Raw genomic sequence first — 23,247 nt, 5'->3', positions numbered from 1 at the left:
GTGGGAAAGAAACTTTTATGTGTCACGACTTTGTGACGCGGTTTATTATTCGACATTTAATAGGTTATATTTAAGAAACATGAATCACGACTCAAAAGCACCAGATTAAAAACACTTTGGGTTTTAAATGTAGTGCTAATGCTTAAGGAAATGTCAACATGAATTGGAAAGTATTGTCAAAAATGCTGTTAAAGAACCCAATAAATGTATTTTTAAAAAGTCCTGTCTTCCTGTCTCCAGTTGCGCCACTCCAAACCTGAGCTTGTGATCTGGTGAAAGCAGGTATTAAAACAATGAATCTGCAATATTCACCAGATTGTGCAGTGTGTGGCACGGCAAGTAAACAATCGTCAAAAACAGTCAAAGATGCATTAAAACAATGATAAAAATAATTGAAGCAGTTTTTTTGATGATACACCAGGATGACAATGTGAATTGAACCTAATCTGAAAGCAAAAAGACCAATGAGACAGTTTTGAATAGTATTACTGAAGCAGGCAGATAATTTTTTTATAATCATGAAATAATTTAAAATCTTTTCCATGTTGTTTTTCTTTCAAATTGTTTATCACCTTCTTTCTTTCAAATCTTCCATTGCCATTTAGTTTTATTTAATAAAATCAGATTACTCTGGGTCCAAGCTGTAAATCATCTGAAGGTTTTTTTTTTCTTTTTACTTACATAAACTCTTTTGTGCAAAAACTTTGCAGACTTGAAACAGATTTTTTTTCTTATGATTATGGTACAATAAAGCCATTCAAAAAAAAAAAAACATGACAAAGAAAATAATAGAGCGTTTTCACACGAGCCTCCAAAATTCAAGAAAAAGACATCAAAGTGCTTCAAACTCAAGAAGAATATGTAAAGGTGAAAAGGTGCATTTCATAGAATTAGTCGTATCTATTGAAAATTTGCCAGCCACATAGAGGCTTTGTGAGGGTACTCTATGTTAATGGATGTCAAACTATGTATACTGAGGTGTCCAAACATGTCATTAAGGATACGGGGGAGGTCGTCATGTGTTGTTTTTATGGGGGAAAGAGTTAAATGGGGTGGACATCTGAAAAAGTTGTGTAAAAATATATTTAAAAAAAAAACCCCACCCTCTGTCCTTTAGTGTTAGTACCACTACCTCCATTAGTTATTTGATTTTATTGTATTTTATGTATTTATATATTTGTACTGTGAACCTACTGTCAAAAACAAACTGGTTTATCTGCAGTGATACAAAACATTTCAAAAACACCTTAATTTCTTATGTAATTTCTTTTTTGTTTGTTTTTGTCCATCAAAAACGAACAACATTTACGACTTCCACTTTCCCCATTTTTCACATTTGCAAAGCCATCCCGCGGGCCGGATCGAAACCTTTTGCGGGCCATTTCTGTCCCACGCTCCATTTGTTTGACAGCCGTGCTCTAAATGATTCATGCATCAATAATGAAAAGCAAATGCAATGTGCTTTATTATTAATAGGAAGGTGTAAGTAGATAAACAGTTGTGGGCTCACATCTGAGATTTCCCTTGGGCTCCGTCTGTAGGGACACTTCCAGCACGTCATTGCTGCCCTTTATCTCTCTGCACGGCTCTCATGCACTCACTCATATATTATCACTGTGCTCAGACACTCATTAATATACACTCAGGGGTCGATTCATTGAGACCTTTAAGGTCTGCTTTTAGGTGCTAATAAGTCCAAAAGGGTTTGTCCATATTCCCAGCAGGGCCAGAACACTGGTAGAAGATGTGGAAGTGGAAATTTAAACAAATGTCCATTCAAATTGATTTTCTAGTTTGTCACTAATTATTGTGACTTTATGAAAAAAGTGCTGCACTATGACAATAAAACCCACATTAATTACTTCATAAAAGATGCAGGAACGTCAGAATGTCTGCTCCTCACAGTAAACCCTAGAAAGTTGGTTGAGGTTAAAAAAAATTTAAGTGACTGATTCTTTTTAATTAAATTGTTATTTCAAAGTGCTTTTAAAGATTTTGGGGCATTTGCAGGTAATCCAGTCTTTAAGTGCTGACGTGACGAATCCAAACTACCCTGCATTTAATAAGGCTTTTGTGTTTTTAACATGTTTTAATACTTTGTATCTTGTTCTATTTAATCTCAAAAAGCCCCTAAAAACAGTCAGTGATCACTGTCGGTTTTTCTTACCACTACTCATTTTAAAGCTCAGTTTTTAAAACGTTACCATGTAACTACAGCCCAGCCCATGCAGCAGTATATGAATGACTAACCTCATATTGTGCATGGATTATGTCAGTTGTTCTCCTGACTGAAGTTCGGTCCGTTTACAGCATCCTACCATGCAATTGCACTTGTCCCTGACTAGAGATGGCACGATACCACTTTTTTATGTCCGATACCGATACCGATATCATAAATTTGGATATCTGCCGATACCGATATGAATCCGATATAGTGTTTTTTAATCAACAAAACTGTTTTTTAAAATATCTTGCTGCATTTTGCAAGTCTGCAAGTTCATACTCAAGTTTAAAACAACAACTACACTAAAGCTATTCTGTTATACCTGTATACAAAAAAAATATTTCATAGTTCAGCAATACTGATCAATCTAATAAACTTAGACCTACACCATCCTCCCTATTCTGGTATTTTAAAGAGTACTTAGCGTAAATATTAAGCAACCTAACTAACAGGGTTCCAACTCCCAGCAACAACAAAAATAAATAAATAAAGAATAGGGAACCACCCCTCACGCGCCACCTCATGATGCTTAATCGACGTAATCAACCTTAATTTGATGCAGTGTGAAAGAAAATGCACAGAAATCAATTATTTTTCAAGAAATATTAAATAGATTCAACATCTTTCTTCAACAAAATTGCAGACTGCACAGATGGTACCTTCCCAAAGTAAAAAGTACTATAGCTTACTAGGGTGTATATATATATTAGACTTTATAGTCACTATATACAGTAATTGACTTCTATTCATTTTACATCAAATTAAAACTTTGGGTGTCAGATAATTATTTATTAACAGCTCGACATTTTAAATGAGAATAAGAAAGAAAAGTATGTCTTTGTGCCCCCTTTTCCCTGTTCATGCCCTATCAGCCCCCCTGGCTAAACTTTGCTAGATCCGCCCCTGCACAGTTACCAGCCGTCAGCTACGTAGAAAAAGATCCTGGTGTAGAAAGTAATATTAAATAAATTGTAACAACAGCTTATCAAGCTTAAACGTGCTGCTGTTGTTCAGCCGCTGGTTTCCTCTTTCTGGCGCAAAGTGGACCAAAAACAAACAAGAGAGACGGACTCGCGACAGAAAACCCGATCAGCTGATCAGTTTCACGATTGAAGTAGCAGCCGGAGAGCGAGAGGCAGTCGCTTGTTAAGCTTAACACAGGAATGCTTTACAAACATTCAGAGATGGACTTACACACTTGCTTTACTTCTCTCGGGGATAACTTTGTCGGAGATGAAATGCCAGGTTGCTAGCGAAGCTCCAAATGCTATCCAGACCACCGACAGGTCCCGCATGCCACAGCCGCTCTATCACGTGATGCATACTGCTCCGACGTGCTAACGTTCTGAGGTGAGTTACAGCGTGTTGCAAGTTTTGTGAGGTGCTTTCGTGATATTTAATGGATCGGATTACATTTTTTATTTTTCTCCGATATCCGATCCAGTAATTTAGGTCAGTATCGGACCGATACCGATACGTAATATCGGATCGGTCCATCTCTATCCCTGACCACCGGGAATCCTCACGTTAACTTTTATCGAGTGGAAAAAAGTTAGCGTTCATCCTCCAGCTTCACTGTGTTTATTATGCTAACATAGCTGTGTCGCTAGCGATCACGTAGCACATCGTTATATACCAGGTAGCCAAACTTCCTACAAACGTCACTGTTGTTTAGTTTTCTGTCTTCATTTATGTCGGAAGTGATAGCAGAGCTGTACATCTTAATTTGTTTCTGAAACCCCGCAGTCAGGACATGCTATATTGTATTTAGATGGAAGCTAGCGAGGTAACTCCCTGCTAACTTCTAATTCCGTTAAATGTCATAAATTCCGTTTTTATGGATGCCTGGATGTTCAACTGAATTGTTACACCTGGTAGAGCAGCCACACTGATCATGTTATTACAGATGAAGGAATTTAGACAGTTTTTCAACTCTCAGTGATCGCTTGACTTATGGACCTGCAGCGGAGTTTAGGCCCAGACACGGCTAATGACGTCAGACTTAAAGACCAGATATAACAGTTTTTATTGCCTGTTTACTTTCTTCAACTTTTTGCCAGTAACTCTTTATTATAAATAAAATATTGGAATAATAGAATAGAATAGAATAGAATTCAACTTTATTGTCATTGCACATGCACAGGTACAGGGCAACGAAATGCAGTTTGCATTGAATAACACATTACTCTTGATGTAGGACCTTGAAAGGTTAGTGTATGTAGGTCACTGTAAAGTTGTAAGGCTGCAAAATTATATTTTACAATGCGTGTTTATAAGTTTTAAAGAACCTATATTTTTGCCACATTACATTTTGTAGCTCGTTAAATGTACAGGAGACAAAGAGTTTAGATGCGTATTGTGGAAATCTTTCTTCAAGCCTTGCAGATTCTTTGCCCGATTGCTAAAGATATGCCTGCATTGGCTTGGGAAGGAACTGCACTTCCTGTTGGACCATGTTATGCTCTTCTGGCTGTTATGCACATTATTCATAAAATTGAACTTGGATTGAAGTAAATAAGACATAGTGATTTAAATTAAACCCATCTTGCCAGAATCTCTTAGATCCTAACAGAGTAAAAGTGGGACAAAGACTGTTTGTGTGGGCAAAGTGGGACATGTCATGTCTTGCCAGGGGTAGTCTGAAATGTTCACATTGAACTTAAAAATTTTTGATCCATATTTTACAGTTGTAGTGATTTTTATCCAATTATGACATGGATAATGTGTCACTTTACATATTTTGCCCCAGCATAAAAGTTTAAAATAACTCTTGCAAAATAGACAAAAGCAATTTCTCAGAGTATTCTGCTGCTTCATTTCCTTTGTGGTTTTTTCCGTCATATTCAACAAAATCTGCAAAGTTTGTTACTTTCCTTGATGAGTGCTGCATTCGAAAGGAATCTTCTGACTGTAATAAAAACTTTTCCTTCATATTCACTTAGTAAAAAAGTGCATGTCCCACAGTACCAGTCAAAATGTGGGACATTATCTCGAGACAAGGGATAAAAATGCCATGCAGTCCCACATGAAGAGGGATATCTGGTCACCCTAGTCAATCCCCAATGTTATGTTGACATGGAGGGACCCCACGGCAGAGATTTACCCTATTAATTATTATTTTTACTTCCCGGTTTTCTGGGCCAGCTTTTATATTCTCAAAGTCCTACTGAGCTGAGTCATCTTATTACCCTCCCATTTCAGCCAGGCGTTGTCCCAGATAGATATACACATACAAAGCCACATCCAGACCTATACATTATTAAATTCCATATATTTTATGTTTGAAACTAGTGTGAACCAGTAAAAAAAGTAATTATTTACTTTTACTTTGTAAGATAGTTGCCAAGCTGATAAATGAAGTTAAAGTTGTCATATACATACAACATACTGTTATTAGGAAATACAATCAGGGTTTTTCTTATGTTGCAAAAAAATCACAAAAGAGAGAGGAAAGTGCAAAATTAAGATAATTAAACAAATACAAGTTAATTATATAATTAGCAAATGAAACAAAAGGTCTTCCAATCCATTTTTCCATTACTGAATGAATGAGCAAGCAAAACTATTCACATCTGAGCTGAGGGAGCGTGATCACAGCTGTGCAGTAAACCCGGTGACACAATTTTACTCAAACATTCAGCCTGCATGCATTTACCTTGAATGTCTTTGTACGCATATACACTGACATGTATTACTCCATGTAGGAGTGTGTTTGCACATGAATCAGTAGTGTTTAAATTAACATGCACTGTGAAGTTACCCACCTACTCAGCAGTGGCTGTTATGTGCTTGACACACTTGTTGACCTCATTCGCTGCCATGTGCTCATGTCTATATGGTTGCAGTTAAATGTGAGTGAGACAATGTTGACTAATTTTATGATTATTCCCCGCTCATTTTCTCTCTCTTGTCTGCTTCTCCGTAGGAGAACGCAGTGAATGGGGATCACCTGTGGATGGAGACGAGCTGCTCAGGAGAGCTCTGTTATCTTGGAGAGGACACCTGCGTGCTAAAGACAGCTGTGAGTAATCTATAGTCCTTATACAAATCCTATGTTAGCATGTCAGATACAGTGAAAGACTTTTGTTTTTTCTAGAATATGTATATTTATTTCTTTTAAGTAATGGTCTTATGAACATTAAATAACTGGACTAAAAAGAATCCCAAAAAGATTTTGCTCCTTGTAATCAACTCGGTACCCAGATCCTCAAAAAAAGAGAAGCGAACTTCAGAAAAAAGACAATGCAACAAAACATGTATGGTTTAGAACAACTAACTAGTCTGACTGACTTATTGTTAGATTCAAATCCTCTAAAAAACTCCCGAAAGGTCCCGAAATCTTTTCAAGTACATCATCTTCAGGCTTTGGTATATATTTGTATTTTTAAAGGGAGGTTTCATATTTGTCTTATGCACTCATAAGCATTTGGTTTAGGCGTTATTCCCCCTAGACATTTAGCTTTTTGGTATGCAAAAACTGAGACTTATTAATGTTTCTCAGCTTTGTTATTTGTATTTATATTTGTGTCCTTCTGAATACAAACCAAGTAGAAGTAGTTTTGGGTCCCTCTTCGAAAATGATTTTCTCACACATTATTAAGAATTTTATCCTTTAGCAGCATCTGTGAATCATTCAGTGAAACTTTTTGAAACTGAAAATGAAAACTAATGCTAATTAATGCATTTTTAAAAAATCTTTTCAGTTTGAATTGATTTTTAAAAATGGATATAATGGCATCTTAAATTAATTTTATATCATGGCCCACATACAGCCCACTTTGGTCTTAAGTGGGCCAGACCAGAGAAACTCTCCTTTCTGTTATAGTGAAGACATTTAACTACACATTTAGTCCCTTTGATATCTTAATATAAGAAGTAACTTTTTTCTGCATAGTAAAGAAACACTGTGATCAGCGCAACTGTTTGGGTTTAAATTGTCAGAAATAAATGTGCAAAAAATACAGAAAAAGTTCTGGTAGCTCTTTACTCAGATTGTCCCTTAAAGTTTTAGAGTAGTTAATGAAAAAACAGGAAGTTGTCTGTTTATCAATTCATTACGGTTGTGTAGTATGATTAGCTATTGGGGAGGTCTTTATCGTCTACCAGCCGACTCAGTGGCCAGGTCAGTGTTGTGGCTGCTCTCGATATCATTCATCTGATTCACTTGCAAAGTTCAGATGACCTCCAACTCTGCCATCTGGGAGTGCAGCTGGTGACATTTATTGTTTTGGCCTCTGTCATGTTGGTGTTTTGGAGCCAGACGTTACCTTATATTGACCAAAGGTTGATGTGCCAATTTATCAGCTATTGCTAGTTGGCTTGGTTGTGGTCTTGTACACCCCATTCCCCCCCCCCCCACCCCCTTTAGACTCAACCCTGCGACAGAATGTAAGACGGCTGCCATCAACATCGTGCTAGACTAAGTCAGTAGTTTGTCTGCAAAAATAGACTTTTATTTGAACTTCTGTAGGTTTTCTGTAGGTTTCGCTGTGTACAACAAGCAACTGTCGATGCATGTGTGGAAATGTGACAATTGCAGAGTTAATCAGCCTGAACCAACCATGACCAGAGTCTCTTATATCAGCACCTAATAATGCTGCCCGAAACACATCTGATTCTTAAAAGCTTTTTCATGCAGCAGAGTTTTGTCTCTTTAGTGCAGCTGCAGAATAAAAAGGCCTGTTATTGCTGGTGCTATGTTAATGAGACAAAAACAAAAAGCAAAAACATGATGACTCTAAAATGTGGCATCAGGAGCAGGTAATACAAAATTTCCGTGTAGTACCAAGTTGTGATTTTTAGTGCCACACATGAAACACTCATTGAAACACATCATTTGTGCTTCATTTGCAGAGCAGGTGGTCCCAGTGTTCTGCAAAAGGAGCGTTTCGTATTCTGTTGTAAATGCTAAAACAAAGCATTATTTTAAACAGGATGCCACACTCTGATTCAGGTGAAACATGTCCACAAAGCAGAGAATTAATTACTCCAAAAACAGAGAAGGAAGTGTGTTCTGAAGTGTCGTTGACTACAAGCATGCAGGGCTGCAAAGAAAGAGTCTGAATGAGAGCTGTTGTTGACCTTTTGTCCATCTATTCAGCTCTTACAAGAAAAACAGCACCTGCTATACAGAGCTGAGAAACAGCCTTTAATTCACTACACTAATGTAATGACATCTTTGTACATTTCCACTGATGGAAGGTAATTATCGTGCACGTATAAAAACACATTAAGACGCTGTCAAGATTGAGCTGCAGCAAGAAATAATCTCTCTGTGGTGATTTGTGTTAGATAAATGTCCAAGAGGATATGCCGACCTCAGAGGAATCTGAGATCGCTTTGACAAGTCGTGGCTGACGTAAGTAAACACATTCCTACCTGTTTTCAGCGGGATCAGCTCGATTTAATCTCAGTCATGAAGGAACAACCAGGCTGTTGTGTAAGGCAAATGCTGCAGAAAATACCTCCTCTCTCCTATTACACGCTTAACAAAGAGTGTTTGAAAAGGAAGTAAAGACCTCCATGGCATGCTTCATAATCATGGATTACCATCCACCCATCCATAAATCTGTCCATCCACCCATTCTCCATTCAGTCCATTCAATCCTCTATACCCTGGTATGTTTCTATTGGAATATTCCAGATTGCTGGGAATTCTGAAAGAAAGAGAAATCTGATTACAAATTCTAAACACCTGATTACAGCTAAAAAAAAGTTATGTAAAGTCTCAGTTATAAGTTAGTTTTGATTTACAGATCACAAGTAGCTCTTTAAAATTATATTTGACCAATTAAGATTTGTACAGTTGCACATTTCATAATGTTATTCTCATCATCTCTTTTCTGTTTTGCCTCCTACTCTTCATCGGCCTCCTCCACCACTGCTCTGTCCTCCCTCATCTACACCTCATCCTCCTCTTGAACTCAAGTCGTGGCTCTAAAACAATAAAATGTGCATTAAAATGATGACTTATTCTCCATTTATTCTATTTATTTATCATTGTCAGTCATGCAACACTCCCATCTCCAGACAGCTGACAACAAGTCTGCTATAACCAAAACAGATTATGCCAGCTAAGGCTTGAGTGTCCTAAAATATGTTAAAATGTAGTGTGTACAAAACGGTTTTTATACACCAACAGTCGTAGCATCACGCCAGTTGGCCATGGCTGTTATGGGGTACAGATGGTTAAAGAAATTTTTTCGGAAATGATGGCAAACCTCTTTCTGGGACAAGAAGGGCCTATTCCATCAGTGTTGTTTTGCCAATCTTCAAGCTTGGAAATGGTGTGAAAAGAATTTCCACCTTGCGTTACTCTTGTGAATGCATATTGTGTTGGAAAACGACAGATCGTTTTGGGAACCACCTCAGAAACCTCACCCCATCTCTGAGGCTGAGCCCAGACCTAGAAGCTTGTTTGCTGCTTGCATCTCACTCTTTAGTTCAGTACCCACAGCCTGTGGGCAGAGCTGAGGATCAATCAGACAGTAAATTCACATCTTCTCCTAAATGCTCAGCTCTCTATTCAGCAGAACAGACTGGTACAGTGTCCGCCTCACCTCAGACATGGTACTACTGTACTTAGACATGCCGGTTAGTAAACACTCATGAAGTCTTCTTAGTATCCTTCATGTTCTGGGGTTGTTTCTTTTTGATTAATTGGATTGATGTTTTTAGCATCATTTCAGTGAGGACCACCTTACTTAAAGGAATATAGTTATTTTTGTCTACTGAAATCTATATTTGATGGCATGGCTTGGCTCCTGCCTGGGACCTCCTCATTCTCGCTATATTATGATTATTGTCTTGATAGAGCGATGTGGTTGGAGGTGTGATACAAAGCCACAATCTGGCCCACCAACTGTATGCTGGCTGGCATTGAAATCAGCTGATCTACTGGGATTGTGGCTGAGTATGATTCCATTGATAACACATTTAAATGCCTCAGTCCCAATGCTTGTCTCTCTGCTCAGCCATACCTTAAATCCACTCATAGGTAAACTGAATGAGACTGCTGATCTGATTACAGCTCAGCGCTCTTCTGGGAAACTTCCCTATCCTGGTCCTGAGTTCAGCAGTGTTAGGCAGGAGTATTTATTCAAGGCTTTAATGCTTTGCCCGACTGGTTTAAAATTTGTAGTGCTTTATAACTACTGGTTATTTGGTGATTGTAAAATGTGTAAAGTAAAATGATGTCATACTTTGTTTCCTTTTCTGTGAAAAACATGCTGTTAAAAGGCTACCGGACATTAATTGTTTTACACAGCTGTTTAAAGTTCCCTGACAATGACCATTAAAAATGTATTTTGTGTGTAATAAATAAAGTTCCTCTGTTTAGAACCTTCATTTTTCTTGGAGTTTTAACTCTTGTGGCATCTTGAAAAAGGATGTCTTGCTTGTCTCAGCATGATAGTTCATGTAAGAAGCTGATCTTGTGGCGGGGCTTTCCAAGCAGAACATTCAGAGCTACTAACCCATGAAAAATGAGGGTGAAACGTTGTTTTTGTTGTTGTTGTTTTTTGGAGGTTTTTTCTTTTCCTTTTGTGTGTGTGTGTGTGTTCGTGGGAGTAGCTCTGAGTATTGCTCAGTGTGACATTCAAGAGTGAACTCATTGACTGGAGATGAGACCACTCCATTATTAGTTGTCATATTATTACTCATAATGAGTAGTTTGTCTGTTGCAAGAGCAAGGGAAGCACGGCAGTGTTATTTATTGAAGGCAAATCGCACTTTGGCATCTTGAGTGTTTGCTTTTTTTTTTTTGTCAGTCACTGTGTGATAAATTACTCTGCGCTTTTAATTCATTCTTTTACCTTAGAGATTTGTTTTTTGTGGGTTTTTGTGTGTGTGTTTGTGTGTTTTTCCCAGCCCCACAGCAGTAAAGATTATTTTCTGGGTCTGGAAATTGAAGCTGAAGCTAAATTACCTTAAACCTGCATTCATTTAAATGGCCAACAGGGGGCGACTCTTGTGAAATAATTTTGTCTGTAATTATCTCACTGTAACCAGAACTTCAGTGCTGGTCTCGGTTAGGCCACCTGACCCTCGTAATGTCTTATTTCAAATAACCAGGATACCAAAATTAAGTTTTAAAACCCACGTCTACAAGCCAGTGGGTCTTTCTACAATGAATTCGTCCAAGCCTCATTTGTTTTTTTGTACATTCCTTTCACCATAAAAGTCTATAAACGTTATGCAGCATGTGACTGCTCTAGATAAAATGGCTTAAATGTACGTAAATCAGCTTAAAACAAATTATCTAAATTTCAATTTAGATTTTAGAAATTTCAATGCAGGATAAAATATTTAAATGATTAAATATATTATTACATTCACTGTACATAAACTGTTAAAAGGTAAGGACTGTGGTTGCTGATTTTTTTTATGTAGTTTGTAATCCATGAATGAAAATGTTAAAAAAAAAACCTGAATTAGTTATATAAAACTAATTCAGTTAAAAATATGCACAATTATTTATCAAATTGGTGAAAAATTATTTATTATTATTATTATTTTAGTGGTTCACAAAAAATCGTATGTATTTTATTAGTGATAATGTATATATTAACAACATATGGCTTTTATTCATGATTTTTATGTATTTTTGCATTTTTTTTTTTAAAGAAAAAGAACATACACAACATTAGAATTTTTTTTTCTTTTAATAGAAAAAAAATTAGCCAATAATCTGAAGTTCTTTGTAGAACCAAGCAAAGATATCAAGGTTTTTTTTTTGTTTTTTTTTTATGTTGATATTGACATGAAAGTAACATAAAAGACATTTTCTCTAAAGATTGGGTAGTGACACCTATATCTATAGAAGAGTCAGAAATATAAGCTAATGTTCTTAAAATCCTTATTTTTTCCATTTTGAATAATGGCTGGTGAAAAAAATAACAGAAATGGACTCCTCAAGCCTGGAGTGTCACTGTGCTGTTAGTGGTGCTAATAAAAGTCTGCCACTGCTTTTCAAACTGAACTGGAGTAAAGGTAAAATGTTGGGGGACCTTGAGCACATCTTGCCAGTGTGTAACAGCAGGTTGCTGTTAGTGTGTTCTTACACTGCTTGCGTTTGTTTCATTTGCTGTGTGCTGTGTGTGGATTTTGTGTGTCTTACTCTGCCCTTTGTACTCTCTTTTTAAGAAGTCGGCCCCCAGGAGGAAATGTGCAGCCTGTAAGATTGTTGTTCACACCGGCTGCATGGAGCAACTAGAAAAGGTAACACACACACACACACACACACACACACACACACACACACACACACACACACACACACACACACACAGTATGTGTATGGGTATAGAATAGCCTTTATTGTCATTGTACAGAGTACAACGAAATTGGAGTGCCACTCCCTTGGTGCAAGTTTCAATAATAAATATAAATGTAAAATATAAAAAGTACAAAAAAAACAATCGTAAGTACTCAAACAATAGTATGTACAATATATACAGGATAGCAGCATTAAAATGATGACAGTATGAATAGCAGCATAATATAATGACAGTGACGGTATGGAATAGGTTCAGTTGTTTTTGTGCTTATTTACTACGGTGATAGCTCTGGGAAAGAAGCTATCCCTGAATCTGTTTGTCCTGGTTTTATGTGACCTGTACCGTCGGCCTGACGGTAATAGTTCAAACAGTTGGTTGCTGGGGTGAGAGTGGTCCTTGATGATATTGCCAGCTCTGCTGAGGTACCGAGAGTTTGCAGTGACCTCCAGGCTGGGCAGAGAGCAGCCAGTGATCTTCTGGGCTGTGTTGATGACCCTCTGCAGTACTTTCCTGTCTGCAGCTGAGCACCCTGCATACCATGTTGTTATGCCGTACGTTAGGATGCTCTCTATGGTGGCTCTGTAAAATGTCACCAGCAGCCTCTCCTCCAGGTTGTTCCTCCTGAGCACTCTCAGAAAGTGGAGACGCTGCTGGGCCTTTTTAACCACCGCTGTAGTATTTGCAGTCCAGGAGAGGTCATCAGATATCTGCACGCCCAGAAACCTCATGGAGTGTACCCTCTCCACACAGCTCCCGTGAATGTAAAGTGGGGCCGGGTCTGCTCTGCCCTTCCTGAAGTCCAAGATAAGTTCTTTAGTTTTCGTGGTGTTCAGTTGGAGGTTGTTAACTGAACACCACTCAGTCAGTCTGTTGACCTCATCTCTGTAGTCCGACTCATCCCCCCTTGAGATGAGTCCAACCACTGTGGTGTCATCCGCGAACTTTATGATGGTGTTTGAGAGATGGGTAGGGGAGCAGTCGGATGTGTAGAGCGTAAACAGGAGGGGACTCAAAACACATCCTTGTGGAGACCCGGTGCTGAGTCAGGTAACCCTGACCATGATTGTAACCCTGTCACTAAAACCACATTTTGAGTCTTAAAAATGCTTTCAGACTTGTAGGGATGGGTATTTTATCCACATAAGGGCTGTTGATCCCCACAAGTATTGCAAACTTCCAATTTTTCTTGTCCCCACAAAGATATGTAACCATAGTACACAGACACGCACACACACACACACACACACACACACACACACACACACACACACACACACACACACACACACACACACACACACAGAGTTTATTGTTCATACTTCATTTTTGTCATAGTTCTCGATCCCTGGTTTATGCTCTTGGGTTCTGAGACTCAAATAAATATAATATTAAATAGCTGTTCCATTATTTCTAAGATCTTTAAATGCCTTTGATAAGATTTGTTATTTTCTTTCCCTATGTAAATTAAATGAAGCCGAGGCATGATAAGAAAACATATATTTTATTTATCCCAAAAGCTACAGCAGCCAAAACATTAAACATAAAAAGTAATAATTAAAGTAATAATTGGTAAAAATTTAAAATAAAATTGAAAAGTTATATAAGAAACTGAATATAGAATCAAAATACCTTACTAATTATTAGCACAAGCACACATGAGACTAAAAACAACTCCAGGTTATACACAGGGTTTAACAGGGTTGTAGTAACCAATGTGCTGCTTATCTTACAGGTATTACCTTCCAAAGGGTTATTGCATGAAGTACTCCATGAAATCGGAAATCTTTCTTGAAATGAGTCTTACACTTGACAAAGCCTCTGGGCAGTTACAAGCACATGAAGGTTGTTTTTAAATCAATGCCGTGAGAGCCGTAACTTAACTTCAGTGGTCACTGAGTCATGAAAAATGTCTGCAAAGTACCTGAGTAAAGTTTAATGACTGTGCCTGAACATTAGGTTAAAAAGCCTTTTCCCCTTCAAGCCATACTTCTACTGTGCATGTAGAAGTCTGACAACATTACTGCTTTATTAACAGATCAATTCAGAGTGGTGATATGTCTCTGCTCATTCTCCAGAGCACTGATTATATGAAATACTTGTCCATATTATGAATTAGTAAGAATGCTACTAGTACTAGCACTACCCCTGTACTTAGCAAGGCAGTATGCTCTCCACCACACAGTTTAAACTGTCATGGACCTCTGCTGTTTACTTGCAACATGACTGGCTAATAAGTTTCCCATTTTGGCTTTTGATTGGCTCTTACTAAATTCTCACATGAACCTTTACAAGAGATAAAACAATAATTCGCCACTGTTTAAAAGTATAAAACATTTAATTGATGCATAAGGTTCAGAAAAGCCTAAATGCAATGTTGAGATGTGAGAATTCGGGCTCTCAGGTGGTTAAAGATGCTCTGATGTAATAAAGTTTACTGTAGCTTACTAATAATTTTTGAAAGGTCTTTATGTCTGTGCATCAAAGTTTCACTGATCTTGGTTTTGTCCTGGCTTCCTCTCCCCACCCCAACCAGTCACAGCAGATGCCTGCACTTTCCTGAGCTTGGTTCTGCCGGATGGTTTTTCCTGTTTAAAGGGAGTTTTTCCTTCCCACTGTCACCAAGTGCTTGCTCACTGGGGTCTGATTGTTGAGGTTTTCTCTGTATTATTGTAGGGTCTTACAATTTAAAGCGCCTTGAGGCAAATGCTGTTGTGATTTGGCACAATAAAATTAAAATGAGTTTTAGCATGAATATATTCCAAACTCTTTCACCCCTAAGTTTAGCCATCTCAGTCAAATACCAAATCCTAACAGTAATTCTAACTAACCCTAAGTCTTAAGGCAGTTGGAAAAGATATATAATTTTTGTGATCATAAATAAAACAAATTCCCAACGGCAGCTACAGATGATTTATGTTAATTTTTAGTCTGAATGAGCGATTCTCGGGAAAACTAAAACCCTAATCTGCCAATTTTGTACAGGCATAATAACACACACACACACACACACACACACACACACACACACACACACACACACACACACACACACACACACACATTCAGTGAGTGTATCATTATAATTATAGATGTCAGCTTTTCAAAATAGTAGCTTAACGATTGCCTGCATGTGATGCATTTATGGAGCATCTGTAAAAATGTAGCTGTGAAAAACAACCTCCCCAGATGGAAACTACAGCTTATCTCTTTTTTTAGATAAACTTCCGATGTAAGCCGACTTTCAGAGAGGGAGGATCCCGAACCCTGAGAGATGTAAGTGTGTAGCTGCATAAATGTGAGGGAGGAATCGGCTTTTTGTTTGAGGCGTTAAGTGAAAGAAATTGTGTTTCTGTGTTTGCCGGCAGAACATCCTCAGACACCACTGGGTTCACAGACGACGACAAGAGGGGAAATGTAGACAGTGTGGAAAGGTGAGTTTGCACTCAAAAACACATGCAGCTGCACACAGATGTTGTTCCTGTTCATGCAGACTGCCTCTTTGTTTCTGCAGAGTTTTCAGCAGAAGTTCTTCCACAGTAAAGAAATCATCGCCATCAGTTGTTCGTGGTGTAAACAGGCCGTAAGTCCGTTAATTCACGAGTAAATATGATATTTAACCCCACTAAGATGTTATTAGTGGGGAAATACAAGTTGTATTGTGCATTGAAGTGGATTAAATATAAACTTAAGCACTACAGGAAGTTTCTGTACCTATTTCCAAATATATATTAGAGTGACATCATTTGTTATTATTATTATTTCCACATTAACAAGGTCATGTAGACCCCACTCATGAATAGGCTGGTTGTACTGACACATCTGTAATCCCCCCAGTCTCTCATTTCCTGCTGTCTCTACAGCTGATTTTCTAATGTAGCCATACAGTAAAGTAAAGATAATCAATCATTTATGTACCCAATCTGTCTCGAGGCTGGAGGCGGAGAACTGCTAGTGTCACTGAAGGAAAGCACCTTAAAGAAAATGATGCATCACGTCCTTGTTTTTTGAAAATGTGGTTGCATTATTTAAAAATATTACATGTGTCATGGGCTCAATAGAGTAACTGAACCTATTTAATATTTTTGTATATGGTTACATAAATTCAAAATGTTCCCAGAACAGGGAATATGTCATAGGTTCAGTACTGTAATTGCACCCATTTAATGTCTGTGGCTCCCTTTATTTCCTGCTGTCTCTACAGCTGATTTTCTAATACAGCCACAAAATAAAGCAAACGTTGGGTACATAAATGATCAATAACCCGCCTCAAGGCTGGAGCCAGAGGACTGGTAGTATCACTGAAGCAAAGCACCATTTAATGTCTGTCACACAGAGCAGGGATGTCACTTTGACCTTATATGGGCCAGATCAGTGAAACTGTCCTTACTGTCAGTGTAAAGAAGTTTAACTACATATTGAATCCTTCACATATCTTAGTATAGGAAAATAGAAGTGCAATTTCAACAGTAGATGCTGTAGTTAATGGAAGAAATCTGTCAGCTATAATTATTATCTTTTTATTTATTCATTACTTACTGCAGATCCTCCATAAAAATATTGAAAATTCTATTGTAGCTAAAAAAAACCAAACCTAACCAAAAAAACCCAGGAAGTTCTGTTTTTAAATGTGTATCTATTTCTCAGATTCTCTGGTGTCGCATGAATGGCAATGTCAGTAGGAGATGCTGTAAAACTTCTGAAAATACAATTAAAAGTCCAAAATCGCTGCCTTCCTTCATACTTTCCAAAGCCATCCTTGGACCGAATTGGAGCCTTTGGTGGGCCAGTTCTTGCCCCCGACCCTTATGTTTGACACCACTGAGGTAGCATAAGAGAAGCAAATATTGGCACTCAGGGTGTTTTGTTTTTCTTATAAACAGCTGTGTTAGAGCACCACACACGGACAATAGAATAGAATAGCCTTTATTGTCATTGTACAGAGTACAACGAAATTGGAGTGCCACTCCCTTGGTGCAAGTTTCAATAATAAATATAAATGTAAAATATAAAAAGTACAAAAAAAACAATCGTAAGTACTCAAACAATAGTATGTACAATATATACAGGATAGCAGCATTGGCACAACATGTATGATAGTTTGGATTGCAAGTTTAGCGCATGACACGACCCTGAGGAGTGTTTTTTTGGGCTTTTTTTCCTTGCAGTTCCACAACAAGGTAACATGTTTCATGCTGCACCAGATAGAGGAGCCGTGTTCACTGGGGGCCCACGCCGGTGTCATAGTACCACCGTCCTGGATCATCAAAGTCAGGAAACCACAGGTATGCTCATACCCTCGCCGAGCACCCTCCTCGATCGCTCTGCTGGTTGATAAAGTTCACTGGGTGTCATCTTGTGACAGTAATGAGAAATGATTTTGTCGATCTAAGTTTAAGACTCAAAAAGAAGGCGTGTCACAAGCTCAGTGTGTGCTAATGTGTGTGTGATTTTTGGGGTATGATGAGATGCGAACTGACACGTGTCTGGTCTGTCTGAGGGAACTCTGGGATTGTGTCTCTGTTATCACACACAGACACGCACACACATACTGCATATCTCTGTCGCGTCACATGCTTCATTGCACTTTTAATTACCATCACAGGGGACGTGGTGACAGTGACCTAACCACTGAACTCTGTGTGTGTATGTGTACCTTAGAGCTCCCTAAAGAACTCTGCCAGAAGAAAAAAGCGGACATCTTTCAAACGAAGGACAAGCAAGAAGGGATTAGATGTAAGTGATATTATCAGTTACACTGTCATAATACATTTTTAGCTCATGTTTATCCTTCATGTGATCTCGACTCAAGTAAAAAAAAAAAACATTAAACGAAATAAAAGTCGTTGCCGGCTGACTTCAAACTGTGTTTATAAAACATCGACTTCATTTAGGTATGAAATGAAAAATTCTTGCTTTAAATCTGCCTGGATTCTGATGGTCAGCAGGGGGCGACTGCTCTAACTGTGCAAAAAAATTAGATCGAGTAGAGGTATTTGGAGAAGTTACCTTATTTCTTTTCATTTTAAACACACTAAATGTTTTCTTAGTTATTTTTCTTTTATTAGTCTTCACTTGAGCATGATGAAAAAATATTTACAAAAAATATGGAGGAGGAAGTAGAATATAACTGAGGGCATGGCTAACCTGTGATTGACATGTCGGTATTGTATCTGTGCAGAGCTGTTTTTCAGTCATGTCCACACCTCGCTCTCATGCTTAGTTTAAAGAAGAAAAAAAGAACAACACCAAAATTGCCAAATCAAACCAAGCTCTAGGAAGCTATGTCCATCTTTGCTATACAGTCTATTATTGGATTATTAGGGTCATCTGATCTCAAATCATCGCGGGCTTCTGCTCCACCATCTGGAACTGGATCGACCGACTGATTTTCATAAAATACAAAAATTGATATATCAAGCTAAAATTTCTCAGCAGTCATCATATATGCCCAAACTTTGCACCATATTGAATGGATCATGATTTTAACATTTATGTTATGTGAACATTCTAATATTTTGATCTTATTGATCTCTTAGGAGTCTAAATGGCGTCCGTTCATGCTGAAGCCTCTCCCCTCTCCCCTCATGAAGCCCATCTTGGTTTTTGTGAATCCAAAGAGCGGCGGCAACCAGGTGAGCAAATGTCTTTAATCTTCTGTTTTCATCTGTTTGAGACGCCTTCTCTTCTCATTGTTGTTTGGAGATATTGTCGCTGCCTCACCTCGTCTGTCCTCAGCCTGTCTATAATTAATTTTCATTGTGAGGATGTCGGTTCAGACAAAAATTTGGTTTATCAGATGAACTGAGCTGAGCTGTTTTCACACATGAACTCCAAACATTATCGGGAGATTCGGGCGGAAACATCTTCAGAAGTTTCACAAATGTATCACACAACAGGAAACGGTTAGCTTCAGAAGTGTTGGCGCTGCAGGAAATACTCCGTTTTGTTTAGGCGAGCATGCAGGAGGTAGGACACAGCTGTGAATCCACCGGAAGATTACCTGCACAGCTCTCAGATATATGGACAACACGCAGATTTGTACTGGGGAGTTAAACAAGTTAAAGGCTCATTCAGCTGAGGCAGATGTTTGCATCTTACCTGCAACTCCGTCAGGTAAAAGTTCAGGGCTCCACTGCTTACTATAATCTTTTAGACTTCATCAGCAACATCTTCAGAACATAACACTGGGTTTAGTTTAAGATTTGGAGATTCATTTCTCAGATTTTCACAGATTTTTTTTTAATTTGCTTGCTGTTAGTGGCAGCTTTTTAAATATTGTAACATGAAGGAAGCTGAATTTTTTTCTGCTTTTTCTGTAGGGTGCCAAAGTGTTACAGATGTTTATGTGGATCTTGAATCCTCGTCAAGTCTTCGACCTTTCGCAGGGTGGACTGCGCGAGGCGTGAGTAATCTTCCCTTGGGGAGAGTGCTGGTGTTTCATTACAGCCTACACAGTTAGGCTGAAATCACCCTGAGCTTGACAGTTTAGTACCAATTACCTACTTTAAATCTTCATTTCACATCACCCTTATCTCAGTCCACCTCTGAGGGGGGAAAGCCATCTTTTCACTCCTCTTTTATTTAAATCCAAAGCTCACAGGTGAACAATTTTCATAAAATCTGGACCAATTACACCCACTCAACACTAATCAGCAGTCTTTTATTCTATAATATTACCTCTCTGCTTTGTTAGGTTGGAGTTGTATCGCAAAGTGCCAAATCTGAGGATCCTTGCCTGCGGAGGAGATGGCACGGTGACTATACATCTCTAATAGCCACTATTTTCTATTCTAAATTTCTACAACTTACACTTTGCCTTCATGTCTCGCTGTAGGTGGGTTGGATCCTGTCTGCTCTCGATGAGCTGCAGATGAATCCCCAGCCTCCGGTCGCTGTGCTTCCTCTGGGAACAGGAAATGACCTCGCCAGGACGCTCAACTGGGGTGGGGTGAGTTCCTAGCCTTGACTTCTGCTGCAGAGTTGATGGAGAGCAGCAGGGCGCAGCGGTGTGCCCTCTCTGAGTTTATGTGCAAATTTTTTGCACAACATGACTAAATAAATTAGATCTAACGAAGAAAAAGAAGAATAAGAGCAACAACAGCTCTTTCAGCATAAAAAACAAAAACATATTTAAGGGATTTAGAGAAGGGAACATTTGCGTTCTTCATGAGAGAGATGGAAATTTCCTTCTTCAGATTAAACATGACAGGTTTATAGCCATGTTGAGTATGCTCAAATATTAATATGCAGTAAAAATAAATTCTCTATTCCCCACCACCTCGGAGAGCTACAAAATGCCTCACCCACATTCCAGGATGTCTAAAAGAGCTCCCTTCCTCCATATAATCTCCCCCCCTGACCCTTAAGCCCGTTTGACCTCTTCAAAGCACAACTAAGATGACATGCTTGTTGGTGACATCACAGCAGCTTCCTGTAATTATGTTTCCTTTTTAATTTTAATTTTCTGCAGTTTTAAACAACTTTAAACACAACACAGAATCAACCCTCTGACAGCAAAACGGCTCGCTTAGCGCACCCCACCTCACTGGGAAACATCACAGCAGTGACACAGCTGCAGTGGGTGTTGTATTCAGAGCAGGTTTAAGTGTACAGAACAAACTGAGGTACAGAGTTTATAAATCCATAGGTCGAGTTGGCAGTTCACTCAGGGTTTTTCGTGCATAGGAAACAGAAAGGGTTTGGGTTTCCCTCAGGGGAAAATCACTTATACTGTAAGAAAAAACAAACCATTTCCATCATTTTTTTAAAGTAGGGTTTCATTTCCTCAAGCGTAAAATACACTGTTTGTTTTCACATTCCAGAAATAATAGAAAAAAACGCATGGATGTCTTTAAGTAAGGTATCCCAGACTCATCGTTTCAATTATATGTGGACCAGTTGTGCTCACTGAGACTCACACACCAAAATAATAAGCCGCAGTTCATTGCTGCAAATTTTCTGAAATCTCTTTGTTATTATATTGTTTATTGTCTCATAGGGGGTCCAAACAATCGTTTTTTCCCCAGTGAGCTGTAAAAGATCCTCGTCTATTGCACAACAAACACAAAGCAAATATCATGAAGACACAGCTGCTAAAAATGACAAAACAATTTCCAAACTTATACAAAGAAAGTTCTCTATTCATTAAGAAAAGCTTTACTCATTTCATTAAGAAAAACACAGGAAAAATATGACCAAGATTTGTTGAAAGTAAACCAGAAACCCCACCATTTTACTACTTTTAGAGATTTTGATTCCTCCGACTACCGCCCGGAGCACAGAAATGTGAATAAACGTGCTTATATATTTCCTGATATTGTTGCAAGTGCTGATTATCATCCAGCATTGACAGCTGAATTAAACAGTGGGCCACCAGCCCTACAAATAGCAAAAAAAACCCAAAACAATAAAACCCCTCTGGGGTAAGAAAACGACTCAGTTGACCACAATCTGCAATCTACTGACATCTAGTGGTGAGATTTTACACACTGTAACTTTAAAGATGTCTAGAGGAAATAGTGCAATTAAGTACATTTTTCAGATGTACCTTTTTCACTCTTGAAAATTTACAGTTTACACAAGCTAAATTTATGGTAAAAGACTCGTATGGAGTCTCAAACATAAAGCATATTGTACTGTTGTCAAGGTGGAACTTTTTCTAGAAATAGCCTTACAAAAGCTGGAAGTGTGGCATTTGTTGGATTATGAAAGGCGAACCCTCCTCTGCTGGTTTTGACCTTCCTCTCCCCAAAACTTTCAGAAAGTCTGACAAAAATCTGCAACTTGTTCCTAAAACTCTGATGAAGCACTAAAGTTTGAAGAATCTGCCTCTTGACACACGTTTCAATAACAGCACTGCAGCAGATCTTTTACGAGCACCCACATTCTTCCATGAGACTTTTCATGAGATCAGCTATGTAGGCTTGTAGTGAGGATAATACATCAAATATTTCACGTATGAGTCAAAAGTTAGAGTGAAAAAAATTGATATGTCAGCAATTTTTCTTCACATTTTTCAGATAATTGGCATAAATGTATTAGTAAATTGATAAGAGGTCTTTACAAAAATCTATTTTCTGGCTGACATGCTGCAGTAAAATGACAGCATGCAGTACAGTGGGGCAAAAAAGTATTTAGTCAGCCACCGATTGTGCAAGTTCCCCCACTTAAAATGATGACAGAGGTCAGTAATCTGCACCAGAGGTACACTTCAACTGTGAGAGACAGAATGTGAAAAAAAAATCCATGAATCCACATGGTAGGATTTGTAAAGAATTTATTCGTAAATCAGGGTGGAAAATAAGTATTTGGTCACCTCAAACAAGGAAAATCTCTGGCTCTCACAGACCTGTAACGTCTTCTGTAAGAAGCTTTTCTGTCCCCCACTCGTTACCTGTATGAATGGCACCTGTTTGAACTCATCATCTGTATAAAAGACACCTGTCCACAGCCTCAAACAGTCAGACTCCAAACTCCGCCATGGCCAAGACCAAAGAGCTTTCGAAGGACACCAGGAAAAGTATTGTAGACCTGCACCAGACTGGGAAGAGTGAATCTACAATAGGCAAGCAGCTTGGTGTGAAAAAATCAACTGTGGGAGCAATCATCAGAAAATGGAAGACATACAAGACCACTGATAATCTCCCTCGATCTGGGGCTCCACGCAAGATCTCATCCCGTGGGGTCAAAATGATCATGAGAACGGTGAGCAAAGATCCCAGAACCACACGGGGGGACCTGGTGAAT

General features: G+C 38.4%; 1 protein-coding gene across 5 annotated transcripts in view; it reads left to right on the top strand.

Moving 5' to 3' along the window:
* The window catches only part of dgki (diacylglycerol kinase, iota), a 116,489-nt gene that overhangs the window by 65,091 nt on the left and 28,151 nt on the right, over positions 1 to 23,247 (top strand). For 3 of the 5 annotated variants that reach the window (XM_086270211.1, XM_086270210.1, XM_086270208.1), the window contains exons 3-13: positions 6,150 to 6,245; positions 12,368 to 12,442; positions 15,718 to 15,774; positions 15,867 to 15,932; positions 16,013 to 16,081; positions 17,667 to 17,783; positions 18,160 to 18,234; positions 19,038 to 19,133; positions 19,821 to 19,903; positions 20,195 to 20,255; positions 20,336 to 20,449. In XM_086270211.1, coding sequence (XP_086126337.1) covers positions 6,150 to 6,245; positions 12,368 to 12,442; positions 15,718 to 15,774; positions 15,867 to 15,932; positions 16,013 to 16,081; positions 17,667 to 17,783; positions 18,160 to 18,234; positions 19,038 to 19,133; positions 19,821 to 19,903; positions 20,195 to 20,255; positions 20,336 to 20,449 — 909 coding nt within the window. Of the gene's footprint in view, positions 1 to 3,552; positions 3,575 to 6,149; positions 6,246 to 12,367; positions 12,443 to 15,717; positions 15,775 to 15,866; positions 15,933 to 16,012; positions 16,082 to 17,666; positions 17,784 to 18,159; positions 18,235 to 19,037; positions 19,134 to 19,820; positions 19,904 to 20,194; positions 20,256 to 20,335; positions 20,450 to 23,247 lie in introns of those variants that run through there. The other 2 variants (XM_086270212.1, XM_086270209.1) reach the window with 2 other exon arrangements.

Source organism: Aulonocara sp. 'chitande type north' Nkhata Bay, linkage group LG17 (assembly GCF_057382095.1).
Source record: "Aulonocara sp. 'chitande type north' Nkhata Bay isolate Kocher_YH1m ecotype deep benthic linkage group LG17, A_spYH_male_GT1.1, whole genome shotgun sequence".
Lineage (NCBI taxonomy): Eukaryota > Metazoa > Chordata > Actinopteri > Cichliformes > Cichlidae > Aulonocara > Aulonocara sp. 'chitande type north' Nkhata Bay.
Note: the sequence above shows the minus strand (reverse complement) of the source record. Positions and strands in the feature narration are given on the sequence as shown.